Source organism: Leuciscus leuciscus, assembly GCF_965113295.1.
Source record: "Leuciscus leuciscus genome assembly, chromosome: 2".
Classification (NCBI taxonomy): Eukaryota; Metazoa; Chordata; class Actinopteri; order Cypriniformes; family Leuciscidae; genus Leuciscus; species Leuciscus leuciscus.
Window position 1 is genome coordinate 23196874 of NC_138726.1, and position 17686 is coordinate 23214559.

Consider the following 17686-nt stretch of genomic DNA (forward strand, 5'->3'; position numbering starts at 1 on the left):
GTGTGGTGAATTCTGCTAACATGTGAATGTGTGCGCAAGGAAACATCATGTATGTTGACTGATCTTATTCATATCTGATTGTGTTTGCACATTCATTTCTACATAAACGTAGCTCCACTGATCTTCTGTTCCTGATCAGATTTTGAACACATCTTGGAGGGTATTTACTTGGTCTTCTCGTGACAGTTCAGTAAAACTGCGGTGAGCAAGGGTAAATTCCCTTTTGATGGTGACAGAATCTGATTGAAAGTGATTTATTTTCCATTTTCAACCACTTCATGTTTTATTAGGACAGAACACTGTGTTTTTTTCATAGACGTGTTGGTGTGCGTGCATTTGTTGCTTCAGGTTTTACACATTCACCCGTCTGGAGATTTCAGTTGGTTAAGGAATCTCAGTTCCCATTTTTGTCACTGTGGCGTGTGGTTTTTCAAAGACAAGGGAAAATATGCTCAGCTGTCATTCATGCTGTCATGAGGCTGTCTGGGGAAGTCCAAAAACAATCTACTAAATGAGATGTATCCAAGCATAGCTTGATCTTAAGTTTTCTCTCTCAATGTTTCATCAGACAGCTCAATCCAGAGGTTTATGGGACATTTTTCACATATAATGGATTATGCTTTTGGAAAAAGGGAATTGACTAATTTTAAAATCTTGTCAGTTTAAAAATAAATTCTGTTGTGAGCAGATTAACAATGTCCTCTTTTTTTTATATTAGTGTCTAGTGGTCAATTATAATTTCTTTCTCTGAAATTTTGCTCCAGGCACATCCATCATGTTGCTGTGAAATCTGTGGCCGCCTGCAGAGTCTAAATTAAAATCCCCACTGAGGACTGATTTACTCTTTATTGATGTAAGAAATACCCTCCCTGCTGCTCTGGCTGATGAAACCATTACATCATCCACACTTCCTTTTGGAAAACAGGGAGTCAATACTTCTTTTTGCACTACTTAATAAAGACATTTAGTTCGTCAGCACCTATCATGACTCCAGGAGGCCTTTTTTTATGAGGTTAATGACCTTGGGATATATGAAGTCAGCACCGAGGTCAGTGGCTCTGTCAAATACCATCAAAGTAGGGCTGTCCTACCTGTAAAGTTTGTATTTTATAGATGTAAAAGCTAACATCATAGTGCCCCATTATGCCTTTTAAGGGCCCGAGCACCGATGGTGTGAGGACCCTCTTGGAATTGTTCCATTTATTATTGAATATTACCTGTCATGCAGTGTATTATAGGCTAACTGTTTGTGAATGTAAAAGGTCTGCAAAGTTCAAAAGTGCACGTCAAATAAAGTTATTGTCTGCTAAAAGTAGGAATCGATTTCAAATTGCTGAAATAAGTCATCAGCAATTCCTCTTACATACCTACATAACAATGTAACTAATTTGCATGATTCCAGCCTATGGTGTTCATTGGCTACCCACGAATAATGTCTACTTTGTCCCGCCCTCAAACACTGTAGTTGTAGCTGAGGAGTGAAAGAGTTTGGTTCAAGTTGTAATGTCAAGAAGATGCTGTTTTCAGCGTTTCAAATCCACTTTGAATGCACTTGGTATGGTAAAACCGACGCTATTGTCGTTGTTACTGTTACTGTTCACTGTATCGAGCTGAGGAAGCCTCCAGAGCTTAAATGCAGATGTCTTTCATTTCCGAGACATGCTGTAAGCAATAGACCAATCACATCTGACTGGGCCGTCTGACCAATCAGAGCATAGTAGGCTCGCGGAAAGGAAGAAACTAAATCTTCGAACCAACCGTTTCAGAGTAATTTACCCTTGAAAATTGCATAATAATAAAAATCAACAGATTAAGTTAGAACAATAGCATGCAGCCATCCTAGTTATATTATTATCATATTCACAGACACACTAGCCTGACTACGTCAGACTTCGTACTTCCGCTCAATTTCAGTTCGCTTCAGTACTCAGTCTGAGACCTATCTCCCAGTTTTCCTCCGGCCTGAAAACAGCCGGCCAATCAACGAACAGAGGGCGGGCTGAGAGCCGTGACGTAGACGCTGATTGTACCGTGGATGCGTAGATTTACTTCACATAATCTGCAAAAGTCGTTCACAGCCATGTTCACTCCGGTATTTCGCTCGATGGTTTTGTTTTCGCATCATACATGTGTTTACAGTGGAAGTTCGATGCGGCTGAGCCGGCGTGTAACACACGTCATAACCAAACGTTATGTGATTGGCCCCCCCGCGAAAAAGAAAACGCTTTTCAATTATGCCCTTTCAGAGTTTGGTATTACCAGGCTACACTGCCTGGCCCCCCAAAAAAGTCGCCATTTAGATTTAAAGAGGAAAATACTTTTTGAAGGGTCTATGACTGGATCATTATTGCTGTGATTAATATGTTTCTAGCATGTATGTTTAGTAGAAGTTCTTGTAACCCTAACTAATGGAGTGTGTAGCTTTTTTATTTCTTATACAACCCTGTTGCAAGACACATCATGGCCATATTCCAGGATGACAATGTAAAGATTCATCAGGCTTAATCTGTGAAAGAATGGTTGAGAGGGAGCATGAATGATTATTTTCACACATGAATTGGCACCTCTGAGTCCAGACCTTAAATTCATTGAAAGTCTTTGGGATGTGCTGGAGTAGACTTTAAAGAGTGCCGGACTCTTGCATTGTCAGTACAAGATCTTGACCAAAAAATGGGTACACCTCTTGATGGAAACAGTTATTTCCATCAAGAGGTGCATCAATTTACATCCAAACAGTGAAATCTTTTTTTTTTTTTTTTTTGGCCGGACATTGTTTTTAATTCGAAAGTTCCGAATCTGTAAGAAATCTTTTTATTTTATTTTGAAGGAAGTCTCTTATGCTCACAAAATCCTGCATTTATTTGTAAAAAACATTTATTTGTGTGTACATTTGCATTTACAGTGCAGTGCCATCCAATGATCAATTTTTTTTTATGTATAAAAAATAATTATTTTATCATTATTTTAGAAAAACTTACAGAAGTACTGGTACTGAAGTATCACTACTTTTGACATCCTACATCAAAGTAATGCAAAGTGCATACTCTGTAAACATAGATCACATCTCTGTTCACTGTAATGAAATATAGGTCACCTTTGAGCTTATCTATGCAGGTTAACACCAGAATCACTTTTACTCCACAAATAAAGTAAGCAAAATAAACCACAGACTGAAGAAATGTCATTTGCGTTTGTAAGTCGACTAACACAGAAGCGAGAGTGATACTTCATTGATTCAGTCGACCTTGAGCAATAGAGGAACTTCTACTTGTGTGCTGTCATGGAACATACAGGAGTGAAAGGAGCGGAAGGATGGAGGGAAGGAAGCAAAAAATGGATAACGTGCAGAAAAACAGATTAAAAACAATTCTGACAGCACTTCCTTTTCCTCTATTGAACCCAGCTTGCAAGCATTTGAAAGGGGAAATGTCACCGGCATCATTTTTCTTAAACGTAATAGTTTGTTTTTTGTTGTTGTTGTTGCTTTGCTTGTATTCCCCCAATGAAATAAATTATTTTATTTGATCAATTTTATTGTCAGCCATGCATGCGTCACAATACGGAAATGATCTGTCGCTACTTTGATTTCAATGCTACTTTAAAGAGACTGCCTATTTGTTTTTTGTTTTTGTCATAAACAGTCACATTTTAATGTTTAATGACCATTTCCACATTCTATTTAAACTAAAGGAGTATAATATACCTGGAGAGAGCAGTATTTCAGCATTCCTTTTCATCAATGGATACTTTTAACATTTCCGGGGTTCTCAAATGCGGAAGTCATCATGGTTGGGTAAACTTCTATAGCGGTGAACGGGAGACGGCAGCAAATATCATTCCCAGCAGCGTTAATTCCTTTTTTTGTGTCTGTGTGTGTCATTTACTGACATGGTAATATGACACAATATGTAAATGTTTGTTCCATTATAATTTTTTTAAAACTTTACCAGATTTGTGATGTTAATATCAGTGGTAATGTGTCATCACAGCCTATAAAAAGGGTCCATAGTTTCTCATCTGAAGCACCATTCATTCATTTTCTCAGCTGTCTTTCTATTGCATGGCTGCATGCTGTCATAGGAATAGCTTACAGAAAAATGATCATTCTGTCATTATTTATTCACCTTAATGTTGTTCCTATAACTTCTCTTTTTCATGGCACACGTGAATGGGGCTTTCAGGCCTCAAAAAGGACACACACTCGCCATAGAAGTATCATAAAAATGGTCAATATATGTTTGGACTTCAAACGAGGACTTTTCATAAAGTTACAATAGCCCGTTTACATAAGACATAAAATGTTTTTTTAGAAGTTCCAGCAGAATTGGGCACTGTTTTGTCGTGATCTTATCTTCAGAGAGGCCTATGGTCATGATCTCTCCGGGGAAGGCTTTAGAAAGCTGAAAATAATTTGAATTGGTACTTAGCACACCCTGAGTCTCAGTTACTGTCTTGGTTTTGAACTGTGTGAAGCTCTTAACTGTCAGTCATTCCCATGAGGACGGACACAAAGAAACGGCCACGGGTCGAGTCGGACTGATAGCGGCGGAGCTGGAGAGAGAGCTATCTTACCGCATAACCTCACTGAGTAAATAGGGATAAGACTCCAGCTGAAAATCCTTTTTTCATTTTCTAATCACTTTTTACGAGCTAAAAAAAACAAAACATTTCCTCATAATGCCAGTGAAATGGAATAGCCATCACTTGAGTCAAATTCAGCCTCATATTTTCCTCAGGATCAAATGAACGTAAATATGCTCCAAAACAATAAAATCTGGGCGTCCTGTCATTGTTTTGTGTTCTGATTATCTCACGAGGCGTGTCGAGGAGAGTTTCAGCGAGCTGAATTGTTGTATGAAGTATGATAGTGTTTTTTTTTTTGTCTTTATTTGTTTGACATCACTCTTTTGCTCAGTGGATAATGCTCACACACCTCTCAAGGCGCACACATTTTAACTCCTCTCTCTGTAGGAAGACTTCAAGGAAATGCTGGTGGTTTTTCGTCGAAATGGTTTCTTTTTTATCGCTCTCGCACTTGCTTCACACTTCACTTCGCTCTTTCTCTGCGCTCCTCTCTCGTGACAACTCTTCTTCCAGCGTCTTGACATGTGGTGGGATCTCGATTTGATTGACTTCCACAGCCTTCATGTTTGGTCTTGTAACCAATTAAAGTCTCTCTGGCTTGAAGAAATGTTGACGTCTATTTTTCATCTGTAGAGTTCACCAGACACGAATAACTCAAATACACTTTGTTCAATTATGTGCACTTTTTCTTTTTTTTAACTAAGTGCATGATTTGACTGTTTTCACTTATGAATGGCACAAACATATCAAAGTAGGCCACATATTGATATGGGCATTTGTGGAGAATTTAACAGTTTGTTAAATACTGCACGTTACTGTGCTTCAGATATAAAGCTCTGCCAATGCCTGATTCTTCCACTGATGGCTCATAACTTTGCCCACACTTGAAACGAGCCTTTGCTGATATGCAAAATGAGTTACTCATTTAAAGTGGAAAAATTGTGAAAGTGAAGTGTATCTTTTTCCTTCAGCGTAATAGTTTTTTTTTTTTTGTAGTAGTAGTATTTCGAAACCTGATTGTCTGATTGAACAAGCAGTCCTCTGAACTTTCATGCCAAAGCAACTGCAGTAAGACTCAACTGAATTTAGTGTACCATCTGTTCAAATTTGAACAGTAAAATATTTCGTAATTCATGATGTAAAATGAAGGTCATGTAAAAAAACTCCATAACTTTTAAGATTTTGGATGCAGCTTTGGTCTTTTTGTGTTTTCATCATGGTATTCCACAGAGAAACAATTGAAATGTAATAACTTGCTCTAAACTGCTATAGTTTACGTGGAACATTACTATAGTTTACATTATGAAGGTGATCTCACGAAGGTGAACTTGTCCTTCAGCCGCCACGTCCCTCATGCAGATCTGGATCTATTCTGGAACATAATGGCCACTTTTCACTATCCAAACAATTCCCAATGGATACAATCTTGCCTTGCCTTACATTTTGTTTACGAAAGTGAAATGGGTTGTGAATAGTGTTTCATGTTGATTGCAAAGCTGCATGTCTGGACTGCTAAAGCAAAATGTAAGCGGAGCACAATGCAGTGGTGTAGAAAAATCTGTTAAAATAAAGGTTGCTTGGCATCAACGCCTCACTTGTATTTGGATTGTGCAAGTTTAATTTATTTGCACCAAATTAGCACCATTACATTAAAATTATTTGATTAGAGGGGAAGTGTCGTGTCACTGTAATACTTCAGATTTCTTAATTTCTTCAGATTTCTTGCAGATTGATGGACTTGGGCTGGTGAGAGAGATTCAAACTAGTTCTTATATTACTGTTCCATTGATCTCACGTTCATCCTGTTGATCATGTGCTACTATTTTTATGCTTGCAAAGTTCGACATTTGGTTTAGAAGGTTTGTTTTGTGAATTCTGCTGATGTAAAACAAGATAATGCCACCAGGATAACAGTATTTAGCTGGTGGACATGGAGGAGCTTTTGTTGAAATTGTGAACAAGTCTTTGCACAGTATGCCATTTTCCCAGAGAAAGTGTTTTTGAAGTTTGTCAGTGAGATTATATATGAAGTTTGTTTTATAAAAAAATATAATGTGTATATGTGAGGCATGTGGAAGAAGAAGGGGCCAAAAGACAAATCCCTTTGAATTGAGCCCTGTACTGGAGATCCAGGGCAGGCGGCTGGTGTTGGCCCCAGATGGGCCCGTGATTGTGGGGTTTGTGGTAGCAGCATGTGCTTGAAGTGAGCTGGTATCCATTATCCTCTCAAACATCAGCACTTCACTGTGGGAACCTTATTGATCTACAGCTCTATAATTATTCTACTAGCTGTCTCTCTCTCTCTCTCTCTCTCTCTCTCTCTCTGTCTCTCTCTCTCTCTCTCTCTCTCTCTCTGTCTCTCTCTCTCTCTCTCTCTCTTCACTCTTTTATTTTATCTTTCTGCTGAGCTCCTGATCCTCTTTCTTGCTCTTTTTTTCTTCCCTTTTAATTGCTTTTTTGTCTCTCTTATGTTCCCCCACACGTGCCTCATCCCTTCCCCTAATTCCAGCCCTATCTCTCTTCCCCTCTCTTTCTTTTCCCCTCACTAATTAAAGTGCAATGACCTTTTGTGTTCGATCAAACTTGAGAAAAAGCTTTGTTGTTTGTATACAATAAATAATATCTTCCCACTGGTCGCTAAAGTCGCTGTATTAAATTGATATTGGTGTGAACAATACATGTACACTACTGTTTAAGAGTTTGGGGTCAGTAAGATTTTGTTGAAAGACACTTTCTGCCCACCAAGGCTGTATTTATTAGATAAAAAAATCCGTAAAAACTGTAATATTGTGAAATATTGTTAGAGTTTTAAATGATTGTTTTTTTAACAATGTAATATATTTTGAACAGTCATTTATTTCTGTTTTCAACAGTCATTACTTTAGTGTCATTCCTCAGAAATCATGCTGATTTAGTGCTTTTTTTCCGGTATTCTTTGAATAGAATGTTTGAAGAACAGCATTTATTTGAAATGGAAACTTTTGTAACAGTATCATTGTCTTTACTGTCACTTTCGGTCAGTTGAATGCAACCTTGCTGATTAAAAGTATTAATTATAAAAAAATTTTTTTTTGAAAACGTACTGACCTCAAACTTTTGAATGGTAGTGTATTTCAGGGATGCACATCTAAACTTTCTTTGGATGTATTCATAAAAGAATATGGCATGCAGCTGACACACACATAATAAATCTTTTGATGTATTAATCTTAATTAAGTGCAATTACAATACTAATGGGCATAATATACAATTCATATTTTTTTTAATACTTTATACTTTTGTACTTTAATACTTTGTCATATGTTTGGGCTGTTGTCATTGTTTCTGCGGTGGTCTTCTCTGGTCTCGTGGCATTGGCAGCGTGACTTGATTTGAGATCTTCCTGTAAGTCCCTGAGGTTCAGTGGAGCTGGATCAGGAAGCTGCAGCCATTGATTTTTCTCTCTTCTTCTATTTTAAACCCTCCACAGTCACTGTCTCCACTCAGCTTTGGCCTCAAGGCTGCTGTCAGTTTAGCACGGACCCCTGGGATGAGCTGTACCGTAAAGACTACGCCACGGGCGCAACCCTCAGCACCGCTCCTGTGGCCCTGTGTTTTGCTTTACTAAAACAGACTCAAACAAGTGAAAGGCGAAATACTCAAACTACAATACTGATATATATTTTGCTCCAAATATGCTCATGTTGTCATTTACAAAGCGAAACATATTGGCCCAAACCTGTGTGCCGCTGTCTCACTTTCTAAGTTACCTTGCTTGCTAACCGAAATTAACCTGATTTTATTAAGCTGTGCTGATACAATCATTCATTCGAACTCTTTTTCTCATGATATTACATCAATAGTTCTGGAGTTTCTAACCTTTTTCTTTCTTTCTTTCTATTTTTTATTTATTTTTTGGTCTGCTGAACCCCCGGCCTTAGACAAAATATTGAATTGAAGTAACCTCATAGATTTTAAGTTAGTATTTCAATACAACTATATTGACACATTCACATGTTCACGTTTCTCTGATGTCGATATTAATAATAATAATAATAATAATAATAGTAGTAGTATTATAAAAATGAAGACACAAATATATTATCGTTGTAAATCACTTATTGTACTACTAAATAAAAAACGAATATTTGATAATTACAATAATGAAATGCACTGTGTGGTTCAATTTGAAACATGCAGTGCATCAGACTAAACAGTTAACTATGACTTTTGCCTCAATAAACTCCTAATTAATGCTTAACAGTTAGTAAGGTTGGCTAGTTGTTAAGATGTAGAATATGGTCATGCAGAATAAGGCGTTAATATGTGCTTTATAAGTACTAATAAACAGCCAATATCCTAGTATTATGCATGCTAATAAACAACTAGTTAGTAGTGAGAATTGGACCCTAAACTGAAGTGTTACCATATCTTTTTTTCTGATTTGATTGGTAGGATTATCTCCACTAAGCTCTTCGCGTTGGATTCTGGGATTGGAACTGATTGGAACGGGGCCAGTATTGTCTTGGGCACGGTAGTCATTGGGTTAGATTTGAAGTAATAACAGTTGTGAGGTCTCTATAGTTACAGCTTCAAACAGATGGGGTCACGACACGCCTTCAGGTTCTTTTGAAATGAGGTCACAAGCAAAAGTGAAACAATACAATCAATGTTCCACATTACTGTACTCTGATGATCTGTTACTCTACAATTCACTGTGACATTTCGAAGAAACAAGCCTTCGTCTGCCTGACATGAAATATCACGGAATGTGCGGCCATCATTGGGCTTTTCTTAAAACTGCTGCATTGCTTTTCTGATTGTGATCATTTTACTAAATGTTACGGATTTACAACTAAATAAGCTTAATTGACAGCATCAGTGACATGAAAATAATTAAGTAAAAAAAAAAAAACTGAATTTACTTACAGGTTTTAAAAGCAGAAATGTATTTTTTATAACTCAAGAATTTATCCAAATTGTCCTTTTAGCACTTGGACTGAATATTGACGCTGCAAATAACACTACGTTTTTTGGAGTATGTTTTACTTGAAACAGGATTTCTGCTTGTCTTTCTTTATTCGCCATTACACAAATTAAGCCTTATAAGGTCTTACATTCATAAAGTTATGGCATGTTGCATGCATTGAAAAAAAAAATACCTTCAGTACTTTTGTCCTGCTTTCCAATGCAAATATCTAAACATTCTTAAATTAAAATGAATTTACTTGAGATGCAAATTATGTTTTCATTTTAAAAAAACAACTAAATTAAGTATGTTTATGCTTAAAACTAGGACAAATGTATCTATTAAAGAGTTGGAAACTTCCATTTGAATTAAGTTGATTTTTAATGAGCTCATTGGCAGATATTCTTGTTTTAATCATAAACTCATTTCATTTTGGTCAGTTTCACACAAAAACAAAAATCATATTCTGTGTTACTTTGCATTTCATGCTAATTGTATCTTGAATTAAGAATATTTTTTCTAAAATGAATTAAAAAGCAATGGATATCAGAAGGAATATTTCTAATACAGCATTGGTTTCTCCCTAGACATTTAAAGAACATATAGAAATATATAGAAATATTGGACGTTACATCACAGATTTAGCAATTTTATCATGCTATATTCATTATATGATGTGTTAACACACGACTTCTTTCAAAACTATGTACTTTTTAACCTTTATCCCAGAGAACGCCTTGCCCTGTAGACTTCCATTATAAGTTCATTACTGTACATTTTTCTTGCTTTCACTAAGTGAAGGCTGTGTCTGTGGCGAGAGCTAAACTTGCGTTTAACCCAGAACATTCCTTTAAGTCCCTGTCAAAGGGAAAGTGATGTGTTTTTGGCAGCAGGTATCACTGAACCGTGTCTTTAGACGGCTTTCCTGTGATAATTAGCCTGTTGGATGTAATCAGAATGGGAAAGTGGTTTACTTCGGCCACCTGTGTGTGTGTGTGTGTGTGTGTGTTTGTACACATGGTCATGTGAATGCGCTCTCACAAGGTCACTACAACAGCTGCAAGCCTGCTAATCTCAAATAGTGGACAGGTGTGTGTGTTTGCCCGTTGCGGCACATTTGAGTGTGTGAATGTGTTTGCCCCTCGTTGAGTGATGGGAAACGGGACTGTGTTTTTTACAGTAGTACTGTATAGGCCTAGTACACAGGTGTGCTTTCAAATATTTGTGTGCAGAAAAATACTGTTTTTGTTTGTATCGTGGTTGAATTTCTGCTAAAGTGTTTTTCTCTCTATACAGGAAGTTTGGGGAGCGCCCTCAACCACAGCGCCTGACGAGGTATGTTTATCACCTTCACATGCTATTAACAAACAAACAAGCTGAGAAAAATGAATAACTTTATCGCCCTACATTTGTGCATTACATGAAAATGTTTGCCATTTATAAAGAAAGAAATAGTAAAATCTGTAAATTGGTTAACTATTACAGGTACCTATTAGTAACCATGTAGAGTTGTTTAACATCACATCTATGTAAATTTACTATCAAATGCTAGCAAGTAGTAGCCTGACGTCGTCATACTCAGATTCTAGTCAGAATGTGAGTCTGATACTGCTCCATTGAGCTTTGATTATGGGGCGTGTTTCAACCGAACCAGGAAGGAAAATGCCTCTGCACTCAATTGGATAGACCTATAACCAATCAGAGCAACGGAGTAAGTGATGTATGTTTTTCATTCATGTTTCCGATCGACAAATGCCTTGATCGTGGTTCTCTGTTCCTCTTTTAAAATGAATGCGCTGTCGATATCTTCTATAACAGACGCGATGGCGGAATCTACACATAATGTTTTATAAACAAAGTTCGAGAGGAGCACGTTCAAATAATCAATCCAATCAACTTGTCATCAAACAATGACCGTCTGGTCTACACTATCAGCATGAGAGGAAGCATATATTTATTCACTTTGTCAACTCACCTAACATTCCATGACAGTTTTCAGCATCCCTCCACTCACTCTCGGCCTGTTCTTCCACAGCCTGGAATACGGGGGGAGCACTTTGGGTTCGGGCCGAATACCGAGCCCGCCCTCTCCTCGGACAGCACGCCAAATATACATTTATTCTATCTGACTTATTTGTAAGTGTGAACTCATGAAATAACAATTCTCCAGCGGCAGTCATCTGTGTTGTAAACGAATTCAACCCAAGCGCTCGTTGGTGACGTGGATGATTACGTTACGTTGCTCATCTGTCCATCATCGTATAAAGCCCGCCCTAACAATTTGATTGGTCCGAACAATTTTTGTTCGGGCATAATAGCTCCTCAACGGAACGAGTCCAGACCGAACTTCCCGACCAAAAAATGTTGTGGGCGGGGCTAAGTTCGGCTGGCATTCAGGCTAAGCAAGTATTTTTTTCAAGTAAAAATTATTAATTATTTTCCAGAAATCCCTGTTTAGTTTCTTCTTATTTTTGCTATCAGTAATAATAACCCTCTAGAGCAGGGTTTCTCAAACTCGGTCCTGGAGGGCCACTGTCCTGCACAGTTTAGCTCCAACCCTGATCAAACACACCTGAGCAAGCTCATCAATGTCTAATCAAAGCTAGGTGTGTTTGATCAGGGTTGGAGCTAAACTGTGCAGGACAGTGGCCCTCCAGGACCGAGTTTGAGAAACCCTGCTCTAGAGTGTTTTGTGTTATGTATTATGTTAATTAGTTAGTTCATGTTTATTCTATCATTTCAGCGTTGTGTGTTATCCTAGTGTTTTATTTTTGTTTGTATGACCCTGTGCACTGTCTATATATGAGTATTGGCCATGTTTTATTGACTTACAATGAACAAATTCATCATGTGTTGTATCACCTGAATTATCATGGTTGTAATCAGTACATTTTAAGCTAAAAAGCAGATTTTGGTATATTAACAATATATAATTTAATGAAATATATGCTCACTTTCCACTTTACTAAGTACCACCTTTCTAGCACTGGGTTGGACCCACTTTTTCCTTTAGAACTGCCTTAATTCTTCGTGGCATAGATGCATCAAGATGCTGGAAACATTCCTCAGAGATTTCCATATTGACATGATCGAATCACACATTTGCTGCAGATTTGTCGGCTGCACATCCATGAATCAGCGAATCTCCAGTTCCACCACATCCCAAGTGTGCTCTATATTGGATTTAGATCTGGTGACTGTGAAGGTCATTTGAGTATAGTGAACTCATTGTCATGTTCAAGAAACCAGTGTTGGAAGTGGCCAACAGAAGATGGCTATACTGTAGTCATAAAGGGATTGACATGGTACGAAGGGGTCAACGTGTGCCAATAAAATATCCCACAAACCATTACACCACCACCAGCAGCCTGAACCGTTGATACAAGGCAGTATGGATCTATGCTTTCATGTTGTTTATGCCAAATTCTGACCCTACCGTCTGAATGTTGCAGCAGAAATCGAGACTCATCAGACCAGGCAATGTTTTTCCAATCTTCTATTGTCCAGTTTTGGTGAGCCGTGTGAATTGTAGCCTCAGTTTCTTGTTCTTAGCTGACAGGAGTGGTACCCGGTGTGCTCTTCTGCTGCTGTAGCCCTTCTGCTTCAAAGTTCGACGTGTTGTGAGTTCAGAGATGCTCTTCTGTAGACCTCAGTCCTAACAATTTGTGTTACTGTGCCTTTCTCAGCTCAAACCAGTCTGGCCATTCTCCTCTGACCTCTGGCATCATGAAGGCATTTTCGCCCATAGAACTGCTGCTCATTGGATATTTTTTTCTTTTTTGAACCATTCTCTGTAAACCCTAGAGATGGTTATTCGTGAAAATCTCAGTAGATCGGCAGCTTCTGAAATACTCAGACCAGCCCGTCTGGCACCAACAACCAGTCCAAAGTCACTTTTATCACCTTTCTGCCCCATTCTGATGCTCAGTTTGAACTTCAGCAGATCGTCTTGATCATGTCTACATGCCTAAAAGCATTAAGTTGCTGCCATGTGATTGGCTGATTAAATATGTGCATTAGCAAGCAGTTGAACAGGTGGTTATAATTTATCAAATATTCAGTCACCAATATGCCATCTTGTAACACCTAAAACATATATATGATATATATATATATCATTTTTTTTTTTTTTTTTTTACAGTTTATATGTAATTTCTACCAACCACAGCCTTTTTACAGTACATTTAATAGGATTTTGTACAGTGTAGAAAGGATTCAATTTTCCTTTTTTGGAAAATCTTATATTATACAAGTAATTTTTGACAAAAATATATTCATAGTTGTTGCAACAATGTTTTAGACAAAAATGTGAAAGAAAGGTATGCATATTTATCGAAAATCTAATGTTTAAGTTTATCGAAGGTATGCCACATAAGTGCATCATTGGCTAAGACATTTAAAACTGTGAAACTGTTGAGATTTACAATGTAGGTTTTCGAATAGTTCCTACACTGCTGAATGACTCTGTATTAAAAACAAAACATGAAACCATATATAAAGCAAAAGCAATCTTTTTCCCTTTGCAAATTTGAATGTGATTTCTAATATTGAAACTCAATTTTTTCCTGAAATTAATTGGTTTATGTTGGGTAGCACAGTCAACATAAACCTGTTTATCAGACATTCTTTTTGTCTGAGATTTAATCTTTGGCGGCATTACAGTTTATTTAATGGCCGGTCTGAAAATAAAAGCACTGTTGGCTCAGGACGGCCACTGAGCTTTGGTTTTAGAGTCTCTCGACACTGCTGTGGAGTTTTTCCATAGTTTCTGTCCCTTTTTGTCGCCAATCGTTTCACTCTACTTTCTCTCAGCCTCTTTCTCTCGTTTCCCTCTTGTCTCTCCTTGTTCTTTTCCTCCATCCATCCTTTTTTTGAAGAGTCAAAATTAGAGGCCAAGAATTCGCTCAAGAAATAAGGAACGAAACGTTTTCAGACGAGCCGTTCTGTGAAGCGGCTCCAGTCAGCGGTTTTTGTTTTGAGTGGAGAAGTGAGGGACATGGAAAATGATAGAGAGGAGAGAGTCCAGCACTGCCCGCCCAACCCGTGCCACACGCCCTGCGGTGAACTCGCAGCACGACTGCATTCTGGCACAGATGACACACGCCCTGGCAGGACGTTGCCACCGCTTCACGGCCCCTGTCTGTGCTGGGCCCCGTCTCTTACGGTTCACTAAGGTGCTGTTCAGTCATAGGTTAGGAGCAGATTAGGTCAGATTCATTTGGGTCAAACTTATTTAGAGGATGCTTTCTGTGGACGTCAGTTATTTTAATGAAATGTTCGCATGGTGTGACTGCTATAGGGGATAAAGTGATGAAGTGTGTGTGTGTGTCGGTGAGCCAATTGCTAAAGATAATGTGACATGCCCGGAGGAAGATGAACCTCTTTAAACCTCTAGAGTCTCAATTAACTGGCAGAATATTATACAAACTATCTTCTTCTCTTCTCGTGCACATTCAAACATGCAGCTTTGGCACAAGTAACTGTTTTTAGCAGTATTACTAATTCTGCAAAATGTGGGCATGAACTAACTTGAGCATTTTGTCGTTCAGTCTTCCCTCTTTTCTCTCCAATTTTCTCTCTTTTCTCTCCAATGTTGTCCAAAGACTGTCTATCTCTCTGTCTATTTAGATATATTATTATTCTTATGTGTTTTTAAAATATTCTTTAGTGAACTATTAACCATGGTTGCTACTAGTGGGAACATGCAAATTCTTGACCGAATTTTATTAGAAACATATTTTTATACATGTGTCCCTGAGCGCAAGAGAAGTCACCAATAGTTTTCATCTGAAGAGAAAATGTGTATGCCCGCTAAAAATTTATTTGTTTGCTTTTACACTAACACATACACTACCATTCAAAAGTTTGGAGTCAGATTTTTTTTAAAGAAAGTAATACTTTTATGCAGCAAGAATGCATTCAATTAATCAAAAGTGATAGTAACGAAATTCATAATGTTACAAAAGATTACTATTTCAATAAATGCCGTTCATCAAAGCATCCTGAAAACAGCGTATCTTGGTTTCCAAAAACAATATTACACTGCACAATTTTTGTCATACAATTAGGAATGTTTCTTAACACCAAATGAGCATATTGGAATGGTTTCTGAAGGATCATGTGACACTGAAGAATGGGGTTATAATGCTGAAAATTCAGCTTTGCCATCACCGAAATAAATTGTTTTAAAATATATACAAATGGAAAACCGCTATTTTAAATTGTAATAATATTTCACAATATTACTGTTTTAACTGTGTTTTGATCAAATAAATACAGCCTTGGTGAGCATAATATACTTTTAAAAACATTCAAAATCTTAACCCCAAACTTTTGATGGGTAGTATAGATGGCCTAAAAGTAAATAGATATGGATGACAAAACCACAAAACTCTTTGCATCATGACCTGCTGGAGATTTAAGAAAGAGTACATCAGTAGTAAAAGATGCAGATAGCATTGGAAGGTTTGATTTTATTTCCACCAATCAGTTTTAAATGAATCTGTTCCAAACACTGATTTAGCAATCTAGCATGATTACTTCAAATGTTCATGGAAGTCTATGGTTCTATTGTACATACTATATGTATATGTTTATATTTTAGGTGCCATAATGGCACATTACCTCATTCTTCCCTGTTCATTTATTGAAAAAGAAATGTCTTTTAGTCATTAAAATGTGCTGAATATGTACTGTATAATGTTTTGCTTTTTAACAATTTTGACTATTACTTGGAACATTTTCTCATCCAGTTGATTTTTCCTGATTAAAATGCTCTTTTAAGACATTTCAGTGCAATTTCACAAATACCAAAATATATTAAATATTGTTAAAAATCTGAACAATATTAAAACCTTTTTGTTGTCAGTGTTCAGCGCCATTAGGCTAGTTCACCTTACACATTTTGTTTTATTTTACTAATAATTCTTTTTCTTCTTTTTTTAATTTTTTTTAAATGGTGAGTAACATCAGCTTCAGAGCCATTCATTTAAAGACAGTTGAATGATTCGATTCCACATCTATGACACAAATACAGAAAGATCACCGAAAATATGGTTTTTGACTTATGTAGCCCACATTGTGGTTTTCCAATTACAAAGCTTTGGTCTGTCTGACTGTTTTCATCTTTCTGGTCATTGTATCTTATGTGGCGATTTGACTTTCTTGTCCTGCGGTTTTGAAACGTAATAAAATGTGTGTATGTAGATTATGGCGTGTGTTGTGGGTTCGCTGTTGCGTGTTCAGTGTTTGTGTGCGTGTCAGAAGCTCTTCCTGTTGAAGTGCCCATATTTGTCATGCTGTTGCTGAAAACTGATGACTCACATAGGCTTATCCACTTCTTCCCTCAATGTGTCTGGCTTTGTACGTATGTGTATCTCTGTGCTGTAGCTTGTTGCGTTTTTCAATCCTTCTGTCTCTAAATGTTATTTCATACTGGTTTTCTCCTCTTACAGTAAGGTGCACAAATAGATCTGAATACGTCTTTCAGTTCTTTTTGAACTGAAGTCTCTCTATCGATCACTACAGTTTTGTTTAAGCATCTGTGTATGTGTGTTTTCCATGAGGGAGCTAAAGGTCTGTGGTTTTTCTCTTAAGCATATGACGTCACATGGCCCAGCGGCTTGACTTTGCGTGCAAGACCTTTGCTTGTGCGTGTGTATAGGAAAACTCTGATTGATCTTCAGGACCGCTCGCATGAAGTTGCATGTTATTGATGACCTTATTTTTAACAGCACTGCAAGATGCAATAAACCATGACATGGATAAAGCCAAGTTTGGTTCAGATGTTCCCCGTATATGTTGGACAATGAAATAAACCTCAACTTCTATCATATGATTTCCACTTTAGCATTCGGGTGGCGTATGTTTTGGATCCTAAGTGATCTATGATCTTTAAATACATTTTTGAACTGAACACACAACTGCATATTTTCAATATCGTCTTGTCGGTGGGTTGTCAGAACAACTAGTCATTTTAGGAAGCTTTGTATAATTACAAAGTTCAACGTCCACCAGACACACTTCCAGATATGTTTTTGAAAAAAAACCTTTTCCTCACCAATGTGTTTGATCAAATACAGTAAAACATAATATTGTGAAATATTATTGCAATTTAAAAGAACAGTTTTCTATTTGAATAGATTTTAAAATGTA

At 37.3% G+C, this 17686-nt stretch overlaps 1 protein-coding gene across 1 annotated transcript in view; it reads left to right on the forward strand.

Moving 5' to 3' along the window:
- rbpjb (recombination signal binding protein for immunoglobulin kappa J region b) overlaps positions 1-17686 on the forward strand; it is a 56224-nt gene that overhangs the window by 18144 nt on the left and 20394 nt on the right. Inside the window, exon 2 of the mRNA XM_082152509.1 lies at positions 10829-10867. Within this exon, the coding sequence (XP_082008635.1) occupies positions 10829-10867 (39 nt within the window). The remainder of the gene's footprint in view (positions 1-10828; positions 10868-17686) is intronic.